Below are 18,530 nucleotides of genomic sequence, written 5' to 3'. Positions count from 1 at the left end.
TGGACTATCTCCTGTCGCAAATAGAATGTATCGAAACCTGAATCAAAGGAAATTCCAGAAGAAGGGGGATATGTCTCATGGGGAATAGAATGAATTTGTTGTAATCAGATACCTTTTGAAATAGCATTCTTGAAAATGTTATTCTTCGTAATGGAAACAATGCATTGTGATTGATTCAAAAGTTCATAAAAAAAATTAAAGAAAAACATCGATCCCTGAATCTTTTGTAATTTCTGGTTTAATGGATAATATTGTATTTATATATTTTTAAGAGGATCGTCTTATCACTTTCTATTGCTAAGCAGTTTTATTATCAGATACGGCATATACATGGACTTTGACCTGATGATCGGCGTCAGTCAACTCGACGTGATCTGACTCTTCGGATCAAGTTACTTTAGTTATAATATACGTGTGGATCATGTGTTGGCAACTTGTAGTTTAGGAAATAAAATGGGATGCGTAACCGTTTTGTACACAATTACAGAAAGGTAATGATACCTGATCCGGATCCCCTCAGTACCCCTTGTTTCTTGCAAGAGACGACAAAATGGGGCGGCCCTTCGAGTAAGACCGCAGAAACCGAAGCCCTGTGTTTCAGCAGGTTTTACGTGATAGAGATCCACCCCCGCTTAAGGCAGTATGAGCCAAACATAGACCTAATTTTTAAACCCTTCACCGGAAAGGGAGACACTCATTACTAGGCACCTGTTCCCACCTCTGGTATCTCAAGGAATCCGAGTTTGCCCAACTCTCTATTTTGTATTGCTTATAGGAGTTATGGAATTGATCACTGTTCGTTATCGTCACCTTCATATAAGTAAAACATTCTCGAGTAGAACGTTAAGCAACCTACAACAACCTACATGTAACACCTGATATTAAGTATATGGATGTGTAGGTTCATTGTCATTACATTTCAACACTTATTCGTTTAGTGATGATAAGGTAACTTTGATAATACTAATACTAAAACACCTCAAGCCTTATGCCCAATAAGATTAGTACTATTCGAATGTGGACAATCAATTAATCGCTTCGGGATTCCTTGTTGAGCGAGAAGAATGGTATTTTAGCCGATTATATTGACCACGTGATTCGCACGAAAGCCAAACAGCATTTGATTGATCTACTCAAAAGTTCAATACCGATCCCCACAATGCAACAGTTGTAATCGCTGAACATAACCATCAGCATGGTTGTTCAGTGATATAGACTACATCATTATACATATGACTTTAATGGATACAGTATCTCGATGAGAAACTATGAACCATGATGGCGTAATCACCTGAATCTCTCTTTAGAAATGAAGACTTACGTCGTTCGTGGAGTTCTTGGTATTCTCTCTTTGTCTGTCGTCTGGACATCGTCGTATGCTAACATGTTATCCCGCCATTACACACTTCGCAGGTCGTTTAACAACAAGGTTTTCAATACAAACAACAACATGGGGTACACCGCGAAATCATTAATTAAGTGCTCCGCCAAGTGTGAAGAAGATTGCGACTGCTTGGGGTTTAACTCACGAACGAAGAAGTGTCACATCTTCAAAGCCTGTCTTGCCGAGGACGTGACTGGTGATGAATTAGCATGGAAATATTACATTCCAGAATATCCAGGTAACATTTAACGAGGCCAAGTATAATTCCATTTTTCGCGTTCTGCGCAATTGTTGCGCATCCTTTTACTCTCACGAAGGCGTAAAAAGTGAACTGTAGATATTTTAACAAATATCATCTTTCGAAAATAAAAACTAAATGACAGTTAATTCATGTTCAAATATGGTCAAATGTAAACATAGTAAACGAATTTTGTTTTAAAAAGTGGTGTTACGACCTGAGAAGACGATTTCCCGGTGGTTTGGAAAAAAGAAAGATATATTACCAAAACAATTCTTTATAGAACAATGTGGGACTCGACTTTTGCCCCAAGATAAAACCAGTAGCCATTTTCACAAAAAATCCTACGACTAAGATAAATTGTTTATCTCTGTCTTCTGCTCAACTGAATTCCAGTTTTGCTTATTTTGAAATATACTAGGGAAGAATTCTAAAGGAATTGCAGTTTTAAAATTTCGTCTTAATCGTAAGATTTTTTTGTGAAAAGAGCCACAGATCATTGATTTTAATATGTGCTATCATAGGCAGACACATTCATTCTCTACATGTATATGTGTATGTTTTATTTCCAAACGGAAGGGGTCCTCGAGTGTAGCATGTAAATACACATAAATTTGACATATACCAGCAAAATAGAAAAAAAAGTGATTACACGACACATATTTCAAACACAATGTCACTGTTGTTAATTGCATATATTGTTCAAAATAAATTTCCTAAGTGTATGCTATGTTCTAGTTTACATAACAAAATCAAAATGAAAAAATAATAGCGAAATCATTTTCTACCCTTTAATATTAATTCTGACATCACACTTAAACTCACATTACGTCATACACAACATGCATTGTGACACAGTTTTTGTGTACTCAAAGCATCTCATTCTCACTAAAATAATTTATTTTCTATCAAATGGCCAATGTAATTTCTATTTTAATGCAATCCGTATTTCGAAATATTGTATACCTAGCGAAGTTCTGATGATGAGGAGAAGGGAGTGCGTGTAGACCTTTATTGTGCACTGTAGGCCTGTATTTCATTGGTAGATCCTCTAATAAATATCCCATTCCTGTCTCATCAGACTATGGGTATAGCACACATGTTTCTAAATTACAAATTCTATAATCTACATATGTATATATTTCAGATCACACCTATATTATAAATGTAGTTGGATAAAACAATACACTTCTATATATTTCGATACAGAAATACTTTAGGCCTACTTATTCTAACACAACATGCATAATGGCAGTGCCCCCCCTACCCCCCCCCCCCCCCCCCCCCGTAAATATAACGACCTATTGATTGTAGTCATGTTCTATGAACTTGCTATGTACATTTTTCCATAGTTGAAGTATACGTGGAGCCATTGTTAGTTCCATATGGTTAAACTGTATTATTTATAAAGTAGCATTGCACTTATTTAGCCTACATATGAGTTTGAATGATAAAGTAAAGTTTTGAGAATATAAGCTTGCTTGTGATTCTTTTAATGTTTCTGAGGTTTTTAAGTATTTCCTGGTATTATATATGAAATATGCATATAACTATTCAAATCATAGGGGCCGAGTGGTCACACGGCCTCTCACCTCTGTCGACGCGGGTTCGAATCCCGCTCGCGCCGGTAAGTGAGAACGTTTCCCAGTTTACTTTCGGAAATTTGTTGGTCTCTTCCCAGGTACATTTTATCTGGGTTCTCTCTTCCAACAATAAAAACTGGGTGCCACCAGATAACTGAAAAATTGTTGAGTGTGGCCGAAAACTTCAATCAATCAAGCATTATTACATGTAACAGGTATAAATATTTCAGACTATCAGAAAACAATTAGATACATGTATTCCTTAAGAAATTCTATTTTATCTGTCATTACAAAATAAAGGTCTTTAAACATGAAATTATCTAATCAAGGAAACAATTGACTTAAGCATTAATATATGTATATCATTACTGATATATGCAGTAGCTACAACTATAAGTAGATTCCAAAATTAAAACTTTGAAACGTTCCCTAATCAATCCTCTGATTTATTTTCTACCATGATACACGCACAATAGATCATTTTGATATATTTGGTAAGTTTTTGTGAATTGAGGAAGTTTCAAACAAAATTTTAGGATTTCGTCTTCAAAATTTTGCCTAATAGTGTTTTATCAGAGCAAAAAATGTCGCACGGAAGAAACTTTGAGATGGTCCCTTAGTCTTTCTAAACGGTGACTTGTTGATTTTATTTCATTATATTGTCAAATATGGTTTAAAATTTCACATATATTGAAAAGAATGAAAAGCTAAGGCAAACATTTCATAAAGTTATTTATTATAGGAGAAAATCCCATTAGGTCCCATAATAAAGATTTGGATACTTTGAGTCGACCCCTGCGCAATACTATACGGCCCAAAATAAGTTTTAGTAATAAAATATCCAAACTACAACTCACCAATGATACAAATTTGATAAAAATCGCTAGGACAGAAGTAATTGTACTGGGCCCCCTTAACTCTACATTTATTATGATAGCGGTTTTGCAATGTTGGCGATTTTCGCGCCGTGTAATCTTGGTTGCCTGTTTTATGTCACTTTTTGTAGATATATTATACCAGAAGCAGGGAAAGTACCACAAAATTAGACCTGTACACAGTACTCAAATCAGGGCCGTGGTAGAAAGGGTAAATCTTGCCGTGACAAAAGACCATGTTTTTAAATTAACGCTGAATGTAATTTAAATCTTAGTGGTACAATGAATAACACTGTAGAATGTAGTACCTATCTACTCGTAGTTCATTATCGATCGTGTGATATTTCGAATGAAAAAAATGAAGTGAATCTCCCTGGCATAGTCTTAAAATGAAGCTTTTAATCTTAAATGCGTCTACGATGATAATTCAAGAATGATAATTGGTAGGATAAATTCTAATTATACCGGGGGTTAATAAGTAGTTGTTGTATTTCTCTAGAGAATCGATGATTGAGCTTTGAGAGGAGTCAATTTAATGAAAAGGCTCAACCGTGGCTCTTTCAAGCTTTGTTTGAAGATATGACAAAGAGTTCGGATGGTAGCGTATTCGATCTTATGTACCCGATATATGTACATCATAAGTTCAAGTCTACGTCCTGTATGTATCCGTATTGAGTTTTTATCGCGGTGTTTTGTCTACAAAGTACATCAGTAAAACATTCTACCGAACAGAGGAATCTTATTGTGCCCGTATAATTCCGCTGATTTTCTATTCCTAAGACGGTCTTTGACTTAAAGGCGCTGCGATACAATTTAAGAAAAGTAATAAAAACACCTAGTGTCATCCCTGGTTGTTAAAGGTATATATGCCGTGTTAAACAGTATTTTGTTCGATGTTAATTGAAAAACAGGCAAAAATGTTGTCAATATTATAAACTAGAAAAATGACACGATTCGACAAATTATATACGGGTATTAGAAGATTACTGGCCTACTCAATGTAAGGAGGCAACAATGGTTGTCTAATGTATATCATGAAGGAATGTCGTTTATGGTGGGTGTTCGCAAGCTCACGAGAGAAAAATATTAGAAACATTATGGAAGATGAGAATTTCGTTTACAGTATGTAGTCGTACTGAATGGTGATTTCATGTTCAGGGTGAAAGAGCTATTGCTCTCGGCCCCTCTTTCCATGGTCAACACAACAATTTTACTGTACAAAACCTGAACTTTTATACATAGACGCCACAGACGTCTGAATAGTTTTGATATTTCCCTTTATTTTTGTCATGAGGAATGCCGGAAACTCCACTGATTTCAAACCCTCCAAAAAGTAGTATTCAATTTCTGAATATGAATAGACCTTATGCTACCCCCCCCCCCCTTTAAAAAGCACTTGACATTATTTATTCCGTCATTTTAAATTGTGGTAGAATCATAGATACTGCCACTAAAATGGACTTTACAAAGCTGTACTGATCTTATTGTTATTCAAATAGTTATTTTCATCTAAAAACGGAGATAATTATGTATAACTGTTCTTAACAATACACGGACACAGCCTAACGATTTTACTGTACCTACTATTGCCCATATATCTCTAGATCTCTAAAACCCCATTCTTAAAGGGGCATTAGCTGTTATTTTGTCACCAAGAATTGAATTCAATGAAAACTCCTCTACATTTCTAATTATTTCATTCAAAATATAAAGTTATTTGATTTGTCAGTTTATCACTTTTGGAAACAAAATGTCAAATATCACACCACCAGGCATGTGTATGTATTTCAATTTTATAATTTATGATAAAGGTAATATGATCAAGCACTTAGCATTTTTTTCCCCAAATGTGTGGGGACCCGCATAAGGAAGATTACATTGAGATAATTAGCACGTCGTTCCGTCCATTGACAAGGATAGAACATTCACCATTCACTCACCTTTCAGTAACCGTTCAGTTTCCTTTTACTTTACTGGAAGACATATTTTCACCCTGTGCTAATTGTTGTCTGTAGCATGAAATGATCCGTTGATACATAACAATGTACATGCGTTAGTTGCATATGTAATTCATAATTGTGTTATTGTCGAAAATATTGATAAAAAGTTTTTGAAAATGAAACCTTGATCCTGATTTAAAGACATGAAGTAATAAGTTTTACATACTTTGTTACATTTTCCCTGTGTTAATTAACATAAAACACATGAAAATATGATTAGCGACTGCAATTATTATTCTATAGTAATTACATTTCAAAGCAAGGTGAATATAACGAACAGTGATCAATCTCATAACTCCTACAAGCAATACAAAATAGATAGTTGGGCAAACACGGACCCCTGGACACACCAGAGATGGGATCAGGTGCCTAGGAGGAGTAAGCATCTTGTCTGTCACTTAGTTGCAATCATATATAGCAATTTTTCTATCAATGACGCTATGAATTGAGGACAGAAACGTGTCGTGCGTCCCATGTATTCGGGGGGGGGGGGGGGGGGGGGGGGGGGGGGGGGGGGGACTCGAGCTGCATTGTGAAAAAATTATCCCATTACACTATATATCAAACCTGATACACTACAATCTATAATACGTATGCATGAAATCATGTTTGGCATTCTTATTTTACGATTTCAGAGGATTGTCAGGAACTGTTTGGAGGAGGAGAAACCACTTCCGGTGTTTACACCATCCGTCCCCCGGGAGACCGTCGTTTGGTGACTGTATACTGCGACATGGCGACATCTGGTGGTGGTTGGACTGTACGTTCTTCATTAGAGTTGTGGGTCAAGAAATTTAAGATGGGGATAGTATGTTTTAAGAATAAGCCAAACTTCGGTGTCCAGTGAGAGCCGGATGGGCCGCATCGCGTACGTAAACAGTGCAATCTGTTTTGTGATTCTACATATGAAAGGTGAAGATAACAGACATGGATAAATCCCATGGCTCCCACAAGCAATACAAAATAGATAGTTGTACAAACATGGACCCCTGGATATACCAGGCATATCTAGGGTAGTGTTATTCGATAAAAATAATTCCATAAGCTCGCTCAGCACCTCGTAAGTTTAGTCTCACACGATTGATTATTACTCGCATGCTACATTCTAAAACAACAACTATGTATCCTTATCTATGTTATATCCGGGTGTGACCGGTCGACAGGGGATGATTACTCCTCCTAGGCACATGATTCCTCCTCTGGTATACCCAAGGCTCGGTGTTTGTTCAGCTTTCTATATTGTGTTGCTTATGAGATATTTCAGATTGATCACTGTTCGTTATATTACCTTTCGTACAGTTACTTGTACGTAACGTGTATATATATACAGTCTTCACGAAAACTCAGTGGTCCGAAGACCGAGGCCAGTGAATTTTATGGTCGGGTCAGTGAAAATTAAAAATCAGGAAGTCCGATGGGCTTTTAGACTTTTTGTAAGTCACGTTAAATATATATATTAATGATCAGCGATTTCCTGTTACATTTATAACACGACCGTGAATCAGTAGATTTCCTGATTTAGATATAATTTGTATCAGAATTTAATATAAGCCAACTCTCTAGTTTGTACTTTTTATAGGGGTTATGAGATTGGTCATTGTTCGTTATCTTCACCTTTCATAAATACTGAATGTCCAAACATGAAGCAACATGGTCAAACCTTACCGTATACTCTGTCACACCTTATTATGAAATTCGGAAATTAAATATCACATCACAGGAAAACGTATTACGAAATGAGTTAAATAGAGATATTTTAACGGAGAATGGTAATTGCCATGTCTGTACTAATTTTACTATTTAAGTGAGACATGGGATTGAATGGAATTTCTCAAATGTTTAAAACCTATCTCTGTAGTCTGCACTCGTTGCTATGACGTCACTGGTAACGTGACACGCGGTTTGTGCGGAATAGAGGTAGAGATGAAATGGTGATCAGAATTTATAAATGTTAAAGGATGGCTATGTGTACAGATCCCTATTCTATATATTATCTTGCATAATGCTTCGTGTTATTGTAAAATATACTCACATCCTTAACGTGTGTGTGGTGTGTATGGACATTAAGCGCGCTGCAGACTTAATTTCATAGTCTTTTCAAATACAAGAAACTCGCGACGAGCACTTGTCGGGTTAAGAAATTTAATCGAATAAATATGTGTACATCGTTGAATGTTTCTCTTTTAAAGAGTTACGATGTGTTTTATTGGTCATTCCTGCTAGAATTACTACGTGCTGCAACTTGATTGGTGTTCCTCATTTAAATCACTGCATCATGTGTTGTGTTGTTCATAATAATAGGTAATACAGAATCGGGTGAACGGCACAATGAACTTCAACAGATCCTGGGAGGAGTACAGGACAGGTTTTGGAGACGCATTCACCAGTTACTGGATAGGTAAAGCCTATACTACTATCAACTATTTGTGAATCAGTTACTGGATAGGTAAAGCATATACTATTATAGCTGCAGAACTGTAACTCTATGAAAAAAATATTGTGACGGAACAGAGAGCTACAGATCCGTTCCTTACAAAAACCTTCGATTTACGGCGCACAAAATGCTGCGGACGGTTGAGACTTGATATTGTTGTATTCTTGTGTTGCTGTCTCATAAATTTAATATAAAAAAAATTCTTAAATATTTTGTTAGGTGAGTTGTGTCCAAACATATCTTGAAAGATTCTTCTTTTTTAATATAATTCTTTATTTTCTTCTATTCTGTAATATCAACACAAGTGGCATATGCATCAATCTTCAAGTTACAGGGGAAAAAGTTTTATGAGAGAGAGAGAGAGAGAGAGAGAGAGAGAGAGAGAGAGAGAGAGAGAGTAAATTTATCAAGAGGCTGTTTCAATTGAATAAAAGGTTCCACCCATTCCAGGTTTTGTCAAATTTTGTTTTTTCAACATTTTTATAGTAGATGTATTTCAAAGTTTCATAGTTCTTTTTCAAATGAGATATCACTACTACTATATTTAATGTCTTTTCTGTACAGCTCATTGTATATATGTAGTACTTTAACCACAGAAAAAGTGTGTTTTGAATATATTTGTTTGAATCAAGAAATCCCAGCAAAAAGTTTCTTTTTGTAATAGATAACTGTAGATTTGTAATTTCTTCAACATATGTTTCCAAAGTATCAAACAGATTTTTATTGAAATATGGTTTTTTTTACCTATCATAATGTTTGGATAAAAAAAAGTGGTACATCACCTTTTGCCTTTTCAATAAGAAGGCTGTCTTTCTGAACTAAGTCTATCCAAGCATCAAAGACATCTATCCAAAAGATATTTTTGAGTTTTTTTTTTTTAATCTCATGTATATAATCTATTCCACAAGTAGTTAATTAGAGTTCAAAGCCTTTATCTGTAAAAATTAATTGTCTCATCCAATTTTTTTTAAAAGATGCAATAAAGGCTTTTATATTAATCATTCGTAAACCACCATTTTCATATGTTTTTGTAATGATATCTTTCTTAATGCGGTGGCAAGGACCATTCCATACAAAGGAGTAAAAGAGTTTTTCTAATTCTTTACAAAAAGCATCAGACGGATTAGGAATAGAGATCAGAATATGATTTAAAAGAGGTAGAACTAAAGTTTTAAGTACAGTTATCCTTCCTATTGGTGTTAGATATCTTTTGTTCCACTGGCCGATAATTGCCTTCATTTGTATCAGCTTTGGTTTATAATTTATTTTTGGAATATTTTGCAAGTCTACATCAAAGTGAATACCGAGTAAAGTAAATCTACTATTATCCCAAGAAAAATTTAGAGTTGAATATATTATTTCTGGACTAAATCTCTTAGTACCTATCCAGACTGCATCAGTTTTGGAGCAGTTAATACATAAACCTGACAGTTCAGAAAACTTGTTCAGTGTCCTTACAGTTTCTAAGAGAGATTCTCTACTACCGTCAAGTATAATTGATGTATCATCTGCCAAATGAGGTTTTTATGCCCCCCTTTGAAAAAGAGGGGGCATATTGTTTTACACCTGTCGGTCGGTCGGTCGGTCGGTCTGTAGACCATGTGTTGTCCGTTCAATATCTTGAGAACCATTCACTTGATGATAATGATATTTCATATGTGGGTTAGTTATGAGTAGAAGAGGATCCCTATTGTTTTTCAGGTCAAATGGTCAAAGGTCAAGGGTCACACTAGACAGGAATATATTGTCCGTTCAATATTTTGAGAACCCTTCGCTTGACAGACATCAAACTTGGTACACTGGTACATCTTCAAGAGAAAATTACCCCTATTTATTTTGAGGTCACGTGTTTAAAGGTCAAGGGTCAAACTTGACATAGGAATATACTGTCCGTTCAATATCTTGAGAACCCTTTGCTTAACAGACATCAAACGTTGTACACTGGTACGTCTTCAGGAGAAGACGACCCCTGTTGATTTTAGATCACATGGTCAAAGGTCAAGAGTCAAACTGGATATTGGAATATATTGTCTGCTCCATATCTTGAGAACCCTTTGCTTGACAGACATTAAACTTGGTACACTGGTACATCTTCAGGAGAAGATGACACCTATTGATTTTGAGATCGCGTGGTCAAAGGTCAAGGGTTAAACTGTACATAGGAATATACTGTCCGCTCAATATCTTGAGAACCCTTTGCTTGACAGACATCAAACTTGGTACACTGGTACATCTTCAGGAGAAGATGACTACTAATTATTTTAAGGTCACATGGTCAAAAGTCAAGGGTCAAATTGGACATAGGAATATACTGTCCGCTCAATATCTTGAGAACCCTTTGCTTGACAGACATCAAACTTGGTACAATGGTACATCTTCAGGAGTTGATGACCCCTATTGCTTTTTAGGTCACATGGTCAATCCACTCTTGACATAGGAAGATATCGTCTGCTCAATATTTTGAATTGATGATACTCCTCTCAATTAAATTATGTGTGTGTGTATAATCCTTTTCAATTTTGCACCATGGGGGCATATGTATTTTACAAATATCTCTTGTTTTTCCAGTATTTCTAACCATTGGTTTCTTACCTCTTTTTCTGAATCTATTGAGAAATGAGTATCCTGTAGACAATAAATATTATAATTCAAATTTTTAAGATAATTTAAAACATCTCTCCGTTTAGCGATATCTCCCAAACCTTGACAATTAACTGATAAAATGTTTATAGCCATTAGAATATGATGAAATGATAGTATAGCGACACGATCTGGAACGCATGATCCTACATATATTTAAACTAGTATTCAAATTAGTTGAAACTTTTTGTAAACATGCCAGCTCAATGTAGTCAATATATAGACAGAGAGAAAAGAAAGGAATAAAGGTCATAGAAAGAGAGAAGAGCACAAGAAGAAATGTAAAATACACATCTTATATCTTAGTAGTGGCTTGAGATTTCTATATTGACAAAACAACAAAACTAAACTTTTCACATGTAAGCGTCATAACCGGGTATTCTGACTACAGTTATAGTCACCAAAACTTCACGTTGAAGTATTTTTTCCCGGAATATTGGCGTATTAGAGATTGTCAATTTTTTCACTAATCTCATCAAATATGTCAAACTTCACTTTTCTGTCTCCAACAAACCCATACACATGGCCATTAAAATACCATGCTGATTTAATTTTGGGGGTTTTCAGAAGGGTGTTGATCAGCTCACTGTTGTGTTGAGTAACGTCGTCTCTCAGGCGTGTAGTGCCATTTGACTTCTTTTTCATATCCGATCGATGTTTCATTATTTTTGCTTATACTGTATTGTTTTTCATTTTCATTAGAATATGACGTTGGTAGCCCTTCCTAGCTGGGATTCTATGAATAGCGAGTATATCTTCGTTCGGTATGTCCACTCCTGTGTTTTTCTTTATCAAAGACTGTGCAAGAGTTTTCACATCTTCTCCCGGCATTTCCTTCACACCATGGATTTTTACATTGTTTTTTCTCGAGTACTGTTCATTCCAGTTTGCGTTAGCGAGTGCTGATTTAGCCAGGATCTTACACTGCTCATTTTCTTTGTAAATACATTGTATTTCAAGTTTTAGATTGTTAATTTCTGTTTTCTGTGATTCAATAATTTCTGCATTTTTTTCATTAAGCATTTTCTCCATTTCTTGCTTATGTTCTTCAAACACAGATTTTACGATGGAGCTTATAATACCTTTCAGGTCTTCGTTTTTCACCGTTTTGCTTACACTCGTCTTGAGATATTTGAGCTCTGATAGAATATGTTTTAGGTTTTCGTCATGGCTGTGAAGTTTCTCGTCATTCGTGCCATTATCGCTTATGTTTTCAGTAGAGTTCGTAGATTTACTGCTTTGTCTAGTTTTCTGCGACATGTTTTCAAGAACTTCTTTCTTATTTCTTGAAGTTACAAAAACAATGTTTCTAGCAGGTAGCAGATAGTCTAATACCACTTTGTAAGTGATTTAAAATTTTCGACGTGCACGCACTATCTTTATGAATACTGCTCACCACGGCACAAACGCTCACACATTGAAATGGAATACAAAATTTTTCAGATACTAAATAATAAGAAAATAAGTGTGGCAACTTACTGCCAAAAAGTCCTTTTATCAAATGACGGTCGTTGTCCACTCCAAAATCTGAACATCATAAAAAGTTTTGTCAATATTACGGAGCCTTAATCTAAGCGTCATCCAGCTCAATGCCATTACCGGAAGTCCTTGAAATATTCATCAAAGTCCCATACAACCCGAAAACTTACAGCTTTGAATGATTTTGTTTGTTGACGTAGCCATGTTAGGTAACCGGTCAATTCAAACCCTGTTGCTATTGGTATCTATTCATAAAATTCGTTATAATTGATGTATTCACTCTTCATTTATTATCAACACGAATAATTAATAGAAATTAAAAATATATATATAGTTTTTCTAAAGATAAAATAAGCTCTAGATTAATGAAAATGCTACAAATGCCCATTATGGTCCTTAACACTTGTGTTGCAGGGATGGAGCCTGGACCAGACTAATGAGAGCCGCATTGACGTAAGTTTAGCTATTTGAATAATCATTATTTAAAGGAATTGGGATGATATATTATTTACTATATTTAGCTAAACTATTTGTGGGGATAATAGTTCTAGACGTGATTGTGCAAGTATTGAAATGAATCGGGATTCGAATTGTCTGGCTACCTAACATGGCTACGTCAACGAACGAAACCATGAACACCTATGAGTTTTCAGGTCGTATGGTGCTTTAATGAATATTTGAAGGTATGTTTGGACACAAGTATAGTAGGAAAATATGTCAGGAATTTTTATATAAAATTTATAAGACACTAACACAAAAATACAACGATATCAGGCCTCAACCGTGCACAGCTTCTCGTGCGCTGTAAATCGAAGGTTTTTGTAAGGGGCGGATCTGTAGCTCTCTGTTCCGTCACACTATTTTTCCAGAGAGCTACACTTCTGCAGCTAATACTGCTATCACATATTTCTGAACGGTTTGATAAATAAATTGATGGGTCGAAACAAAATAAGATTTTGAGGTTTTTCTTATTTTTCGTCAGGGAATGCTATCATCCACCAATTCACGAAAGAAAGCAGCGCCTCCCTCTACATCAGTGTTACAAACGTGGATGGAACCTCTCTATATATAATATACGATAACTTCTCTATACTTGGAGAAGGCAACCAGTACAGCCTGAACATCACAGGGGCATATTCAGGATCACTGGGTGAGTGTGGGGAGTGAGTGTATTAGATGGAACATCACATGGGCGTATTCAGGATCACTAAGTCAATGTGGGGAGTGAGTTTATTAGATGGAATACCACAGGGGCGTATTCAGGATCACTGGGTCAGTGTGGGGAGTGAGTTTATTAGATGGAACATCGCAGGGGCGTATTCAGGATCAATGGGTCAATGTGGGGGTGAGTTTATTAGGTGGAACATCACAGGGACGTTTTCAGGATCACTGGGTCAGTATGGGGAGTGAGTGTATTAGATGGAACATCACAAGGGCGTATTCAGGATCACTGGGACAGTGCGGGGAGTGAGTTTATTAGATGGAACATCACAGGGGCGTATTCAGGATCAATGGGTCAGTGCGGGAAGTGAGTTTATTAGATGGAACATCACAGGGGCGTATTTAGGAGCAATGGGTCAATGTGGGAGCGAGTTTATTAGATGGAACATCACAGGGGCGTGTTCAGGATCAGTGTGGGGAGCGAGTTTCTTAAATGCCTGAGAATGCCTTCTTTAGCATCGTATTCTCAGTGAAGCTGTTTACTTTCTTGCTATTTAAAAGTTATAACCATGCTGTCAATTGGCGAAGGTGATCTCGGAAATATCAGCTGCTAATTATGAAGACATATTTCATCATTGTGATATCTTTATCAATCATACTACATATAATAGTAACTACGACCGGTCGCGTCGGTTGATTGTTACGTACATCGTTCGATTCGGGAATGACAGGTGGTGTCCCATCTCAGTACATTGTACGAGTAAAATGTTCCCTAGAGGGGTGTGGAAATAACCTCCAGAACATTTAGGAATTAATTTTACTTATCTTCATTGAAAGTAAGCTGCAATTATTGAATCTTGTAGGTGCTATGGTTTTGAAACGAAAAGACATGTGTCAGTCTTGTTCCTTTTAAGATTTGATGCCGTTAATACTAGATTACATGTAGCAGTTATATGTAGTATTTCATGGTCAACACTGAGTTATAATATTTACCACTGCCTCGGGTATTGCAAAGTTCAGTGCTGTACTCGTAACGGTAGTACTTAATTCAGTGTTGTACTCGTAACGGTAGTACTTAATTCAGTGTTGTACTCGTAACAGCGTACTTAATTCAGTGTTGTACTCGTAACAGTAGTACTTAATTCAGTTTTGTACTCGTACATGTAACAGCAGTACTTAATTCAGTGTTGTACTCGTAACAGTAGTACTTAACTCAGTTTTGTACTCGTAACAGCAGTACTTAATTCAGTGTTGTACTCGTAACGGCAGTACTTAATTCAGTGTTGTACTCGTAACAGCAGTACTTAATTCAGTGTTGTACTCGTAACAGCAGTACTTAATTCAGTGTTGTACTCGTAACAGTAGTACTTAATTCAGTGTTGTACTCGTAACAGCAGTACTTAATTCAGTGTTGTACTCGTAACAGCGTACTTAATTCAGTGTTGTACTCGTAACAGCAGTACTTAATTCAGTGTTGTACTCGTAACAGCAGTACTTAATTCAGTGTTGTACTCGTAACAGCAGTACTTAATTCAGAGAAAGAAACAGGACGTTTATAGACGACGGCGTCATTTACAAAATTCATTCGACAACTCTACAAGGTTTTTTTCTGCTTTCTTTCTTTGTTTGAAGACCCAATTGAATGTGTTATTCGTATCAATACGCCATCAACTTTAGGTGGTTTCATTTTGTTTATTGATTTACGTGTCATTTGAGATGTTTTTTTTTACTCATGTAGAGATGTCACCAACAGAAGGAAATTTGCCACAATTGATCACCTATGGGTGACTCTTTGGGTCTTTCCGAGGGTTCTTTATCATATCAACAACTGCCACAACAAGGGATTCATTTAGAGGACTAATCCTAAAGACTCAATACTGTGGCTTCTGAATGACGAATGTTTGGTGAATAAGCAGTACTTATTTCATGTTTTAACGTCTTAGGTATGACATGGCCAAAACATGTTGGGGAAGGGGAAAGGGGGACTCGAATTCATGAGCCACCACGACCCATGATAGCTTCACTGTCGTCATTTTTAAATTCGTGACTATATATGAATATATAATGGTTAGTTTTAAAAATCTAGAAACATGTGATCAAAAAAGGATATAAGAAACCATATTGCTTTTTAAGGTGACAGCATCAGAAACGCAACCGTTCGTGGTATTATCAACGGAATGAAATTCACCACATATGACCAAGATAACGACTATTATACAAAGAATTGTGCTATTAGGTGGGGAGGAGGATGGTGGTTTAACGACTGCACGGACGTCTTCCTTAACGGACTCTATAATCCGCCTGAAAATTGGCTTCAACCGTGGTACCCGCCATATATGGATGGAAAAGATGTCGCTCGAACGAAGATGATGATTAGGCGATGAAGATAGTATGATAAAAACTATAATGAAGCGAACGTGTATAAATATCATGACGTGGGTTTTTATGTCTAGCCCTAAATCAGAATTTATTCTGATCCCTTAGAGAATTTATGCAGTTTTGTTTCTAAATAAATATCTTTATATGTTGAGGTATATCTTCGCATCAAAGTAGGCGAGTGTCCTTTGCGTTAGTCAAGAGACTATGTGAACGCCATTAATGCTGTCCCTTTATGTATATTGGTTGGTTGTATATTATTTAACGTCCCTCTCCAGAATTCGTCACTCATATGGAGACGTCACAATTGTCCTTTATGCATAAGGTAACATAGAGTGATATAGGATAATATGTAATTCTTCACTTTTACGGTATGGAAGCCGCTCGGTGACATACGAGAAAAATGTTTAGTTTTCTCCACAAATGCATTAAATGCTGACGTTTTTCGTACCGACTGTGAGACCGTTCTTGGTATACTGATTTTAACTACCTGATCAGTACATAGGGGTCACGGTGAGTGTGATCAGTCGACAGGGAACGCTTACTCCGCCTCCTAGACTCCTGATTCCACCTCTGTGATGTTCATGGGTCCCTGTTTTCCCAACTCTCTATTTTGTATTGCTTATAGGAGTAGTGAGATTGATTACTATTCGTCGTCTTCACTTCTTATGAAGAAGTGTGATCATCCTAGGCCTCACGAAGTGCAAGATATGACCCGGACACCTTTTCGGTATCAATAAAAAAGTATTAGGGTTTATTTCAAAATTAGGGATTCATGGGGCATGTCTTTTAAGACTTATATGTACACATACATGTATGCACATAGTGCGTCAATAGACAGAATAAAACCTTGTTCGTATTCTATAAGATAAAGTATCCTATGATTTTTTGTTGTTTAAACAGTAACCAAAAAACCATATGTGTCTTAAGTAAATAAATCCGTGTACATACATATATGCACAAAGAAATAGAACAAGAAGCAACAAGAGTCGGTGATAGAAGACATTAATGTCTCCAGTTTTGCTTAAAGCAATATTCCACCGCTACACATATATGTTGAAAAAGTATAGTAACGCAATACGTAGAATATGAGTTTACGGCAGAACACAACGAGAGACATAAGGCATATGAAATTCACCCTTGCTTGGTGCAGTTTCTACATACAGGGGATGCTTACTCCTCCTAGGCACCTGATCCCACCTCTGGTGTGTCCAGTGGTCCGTGTTTGCCCAACTATCTATTTCGTATTGCTTATAGGAGTTTTGAGATTGATCACTGTTTGTTATCTTCACCTTACATAGACATGTATAAACATCATGTACATGTACCAACAGCAGAAAACAACGAAAGACGACTGTGTAGACATAAAGTTCTACATTTGCCTAGTACAGTCAATACATGCATACTACACGCCCACATATAAACATGCCTACACATACATGTACTTATATACTGAAAAAAGAAGTTATACATTTATAATGATCAAGTACGTACAATGTATATGCAAAAATGATCATAAAGCGCCTCGAATAATGGAGTAAATCAAAACTGCTAACATTTCACTGTATATTGCAACACACCATGAGCTCAGAATCTAATATAGGATGCAAAGAGTATCGTAGTCCTCATAATTCAAAAGTCAAAAAAGTATGTTGGACAGGGTCAAATTATTAAATCGCTGACAAGTATTATGTGCTTTCAAAAATAACAATTCTCTGATGGTTGCATATCTTGGACAACTGAACAGAAAATGTATTGTATCTTCGACCTCTTTAAGTGCACACTTCATGGAGATTCTTGAAGTCCTAGACACACTCAAGTATCGGTCAGATTCAATTCTAAACTTGTGTACATATACTCGAAATTTCGTTAATGTTTATCTTTACACTAAATTATTTATAGTTGTCAGAGAGTTCTCGAATCCAAAGTATCGGTTGATTTTACAGTATGTAATATGAAGCCTTGCAATGGAAGAGAAAATACCTCTCTTCCTGCACCAGCTGTCCAAGAGATGAACCTGCAATCTGCTTTATAAGTACTTCAATAGCATATCTATACTTCCATACCAATATGGTGTCTTCTGAAAGTTAAATTTATCTGCATTGTATGCAACCTACAACAGTTTCACCTAGATTATCTATAGGATATATTATTGGTATATAACTATTGTAGTGAGACTGTAATATTAGTATATAACTATTGTAGTGAGACTGTAATATTGGTAGATCACTATTGTAGTGAGACTGTAATATTGGTAGATCACTATTGTAGTGGGACTGTAATATTGGTGTATCACTATTGTAGTGAGACTGTGATATTAGTATATAACTATTGTAGTGAGACTGTAATATTAGTATATA

The 18,530-nt window shown here is 36.1% G+C and overlaps 1 protein-coding gene across 1 annotated transcript; it reads left to right on the top strand.

The window, feature by feature from the left end:
- Positions 1-1,309: 1,309 nt before the first annotated feature.
- LOC125677906 (fibrinogen-like protein A) lies at positions 1,310-16,178 on the top strand. Its single transcript, XM_056147573.1, has 6 exons — positions 1,310-1,622; positions 6,716-6,840; positions 8,382-8,478; positions 13,616-13,783; positions 13,871-13,978; positions 15,928-16,178. Exons 1-6 carry the CDS (start codon positions 1,310-1,312, stop codon positions 16,176-16,178), a joined length of 1,062 nt encoding a protein of 353 aa, XP_056003548.1.
- The last annotated feature ends 2,352 nt before the right edge of the window (positions 16,179-18,530 follow it).

Source organism: Ostrea edulis, chromosome 8, assembly GCF_947568905.1.
Source record: "Ostrea edulis chromosome 8, xbOstEdul1.1, whole genome shotgun sequence".
Lineage (NCBI taxonomy): Eukaryota > Metazoa > Mollusca > Bivalvia > Ostreida > Ostreidae > Ostrea > Ostrea edulis.
This window is presented reverse-complemented; position numbering and strand designations above follow the sequence as displayed.

Excerpts from the sequence above, each read along its gene's own strand:
- LOC125677906 (XM_056147573.1), top strand. The coding sequence starts at position 1,310 with ATGAAGACTTACGTCGTTCGTGGAGTTCTTGGTATTCTCTCTTTGTCT. Across the intron at positions 1,623-6,715 it reads TTACATTCCAGAATATCCAG|AGGATTGTCAGGAACTGTTT; the intron begins GTAACATTTAAC and ends TTACGATTTCAG. Across the intron at positions 13,979-15,927 it reads ATCAATGGGTCAATGTGGGG|GTGACAGCATCAGAAACGCA; the intron begins GTGAGTTTATTA and ends TTGCTTTTTAAG.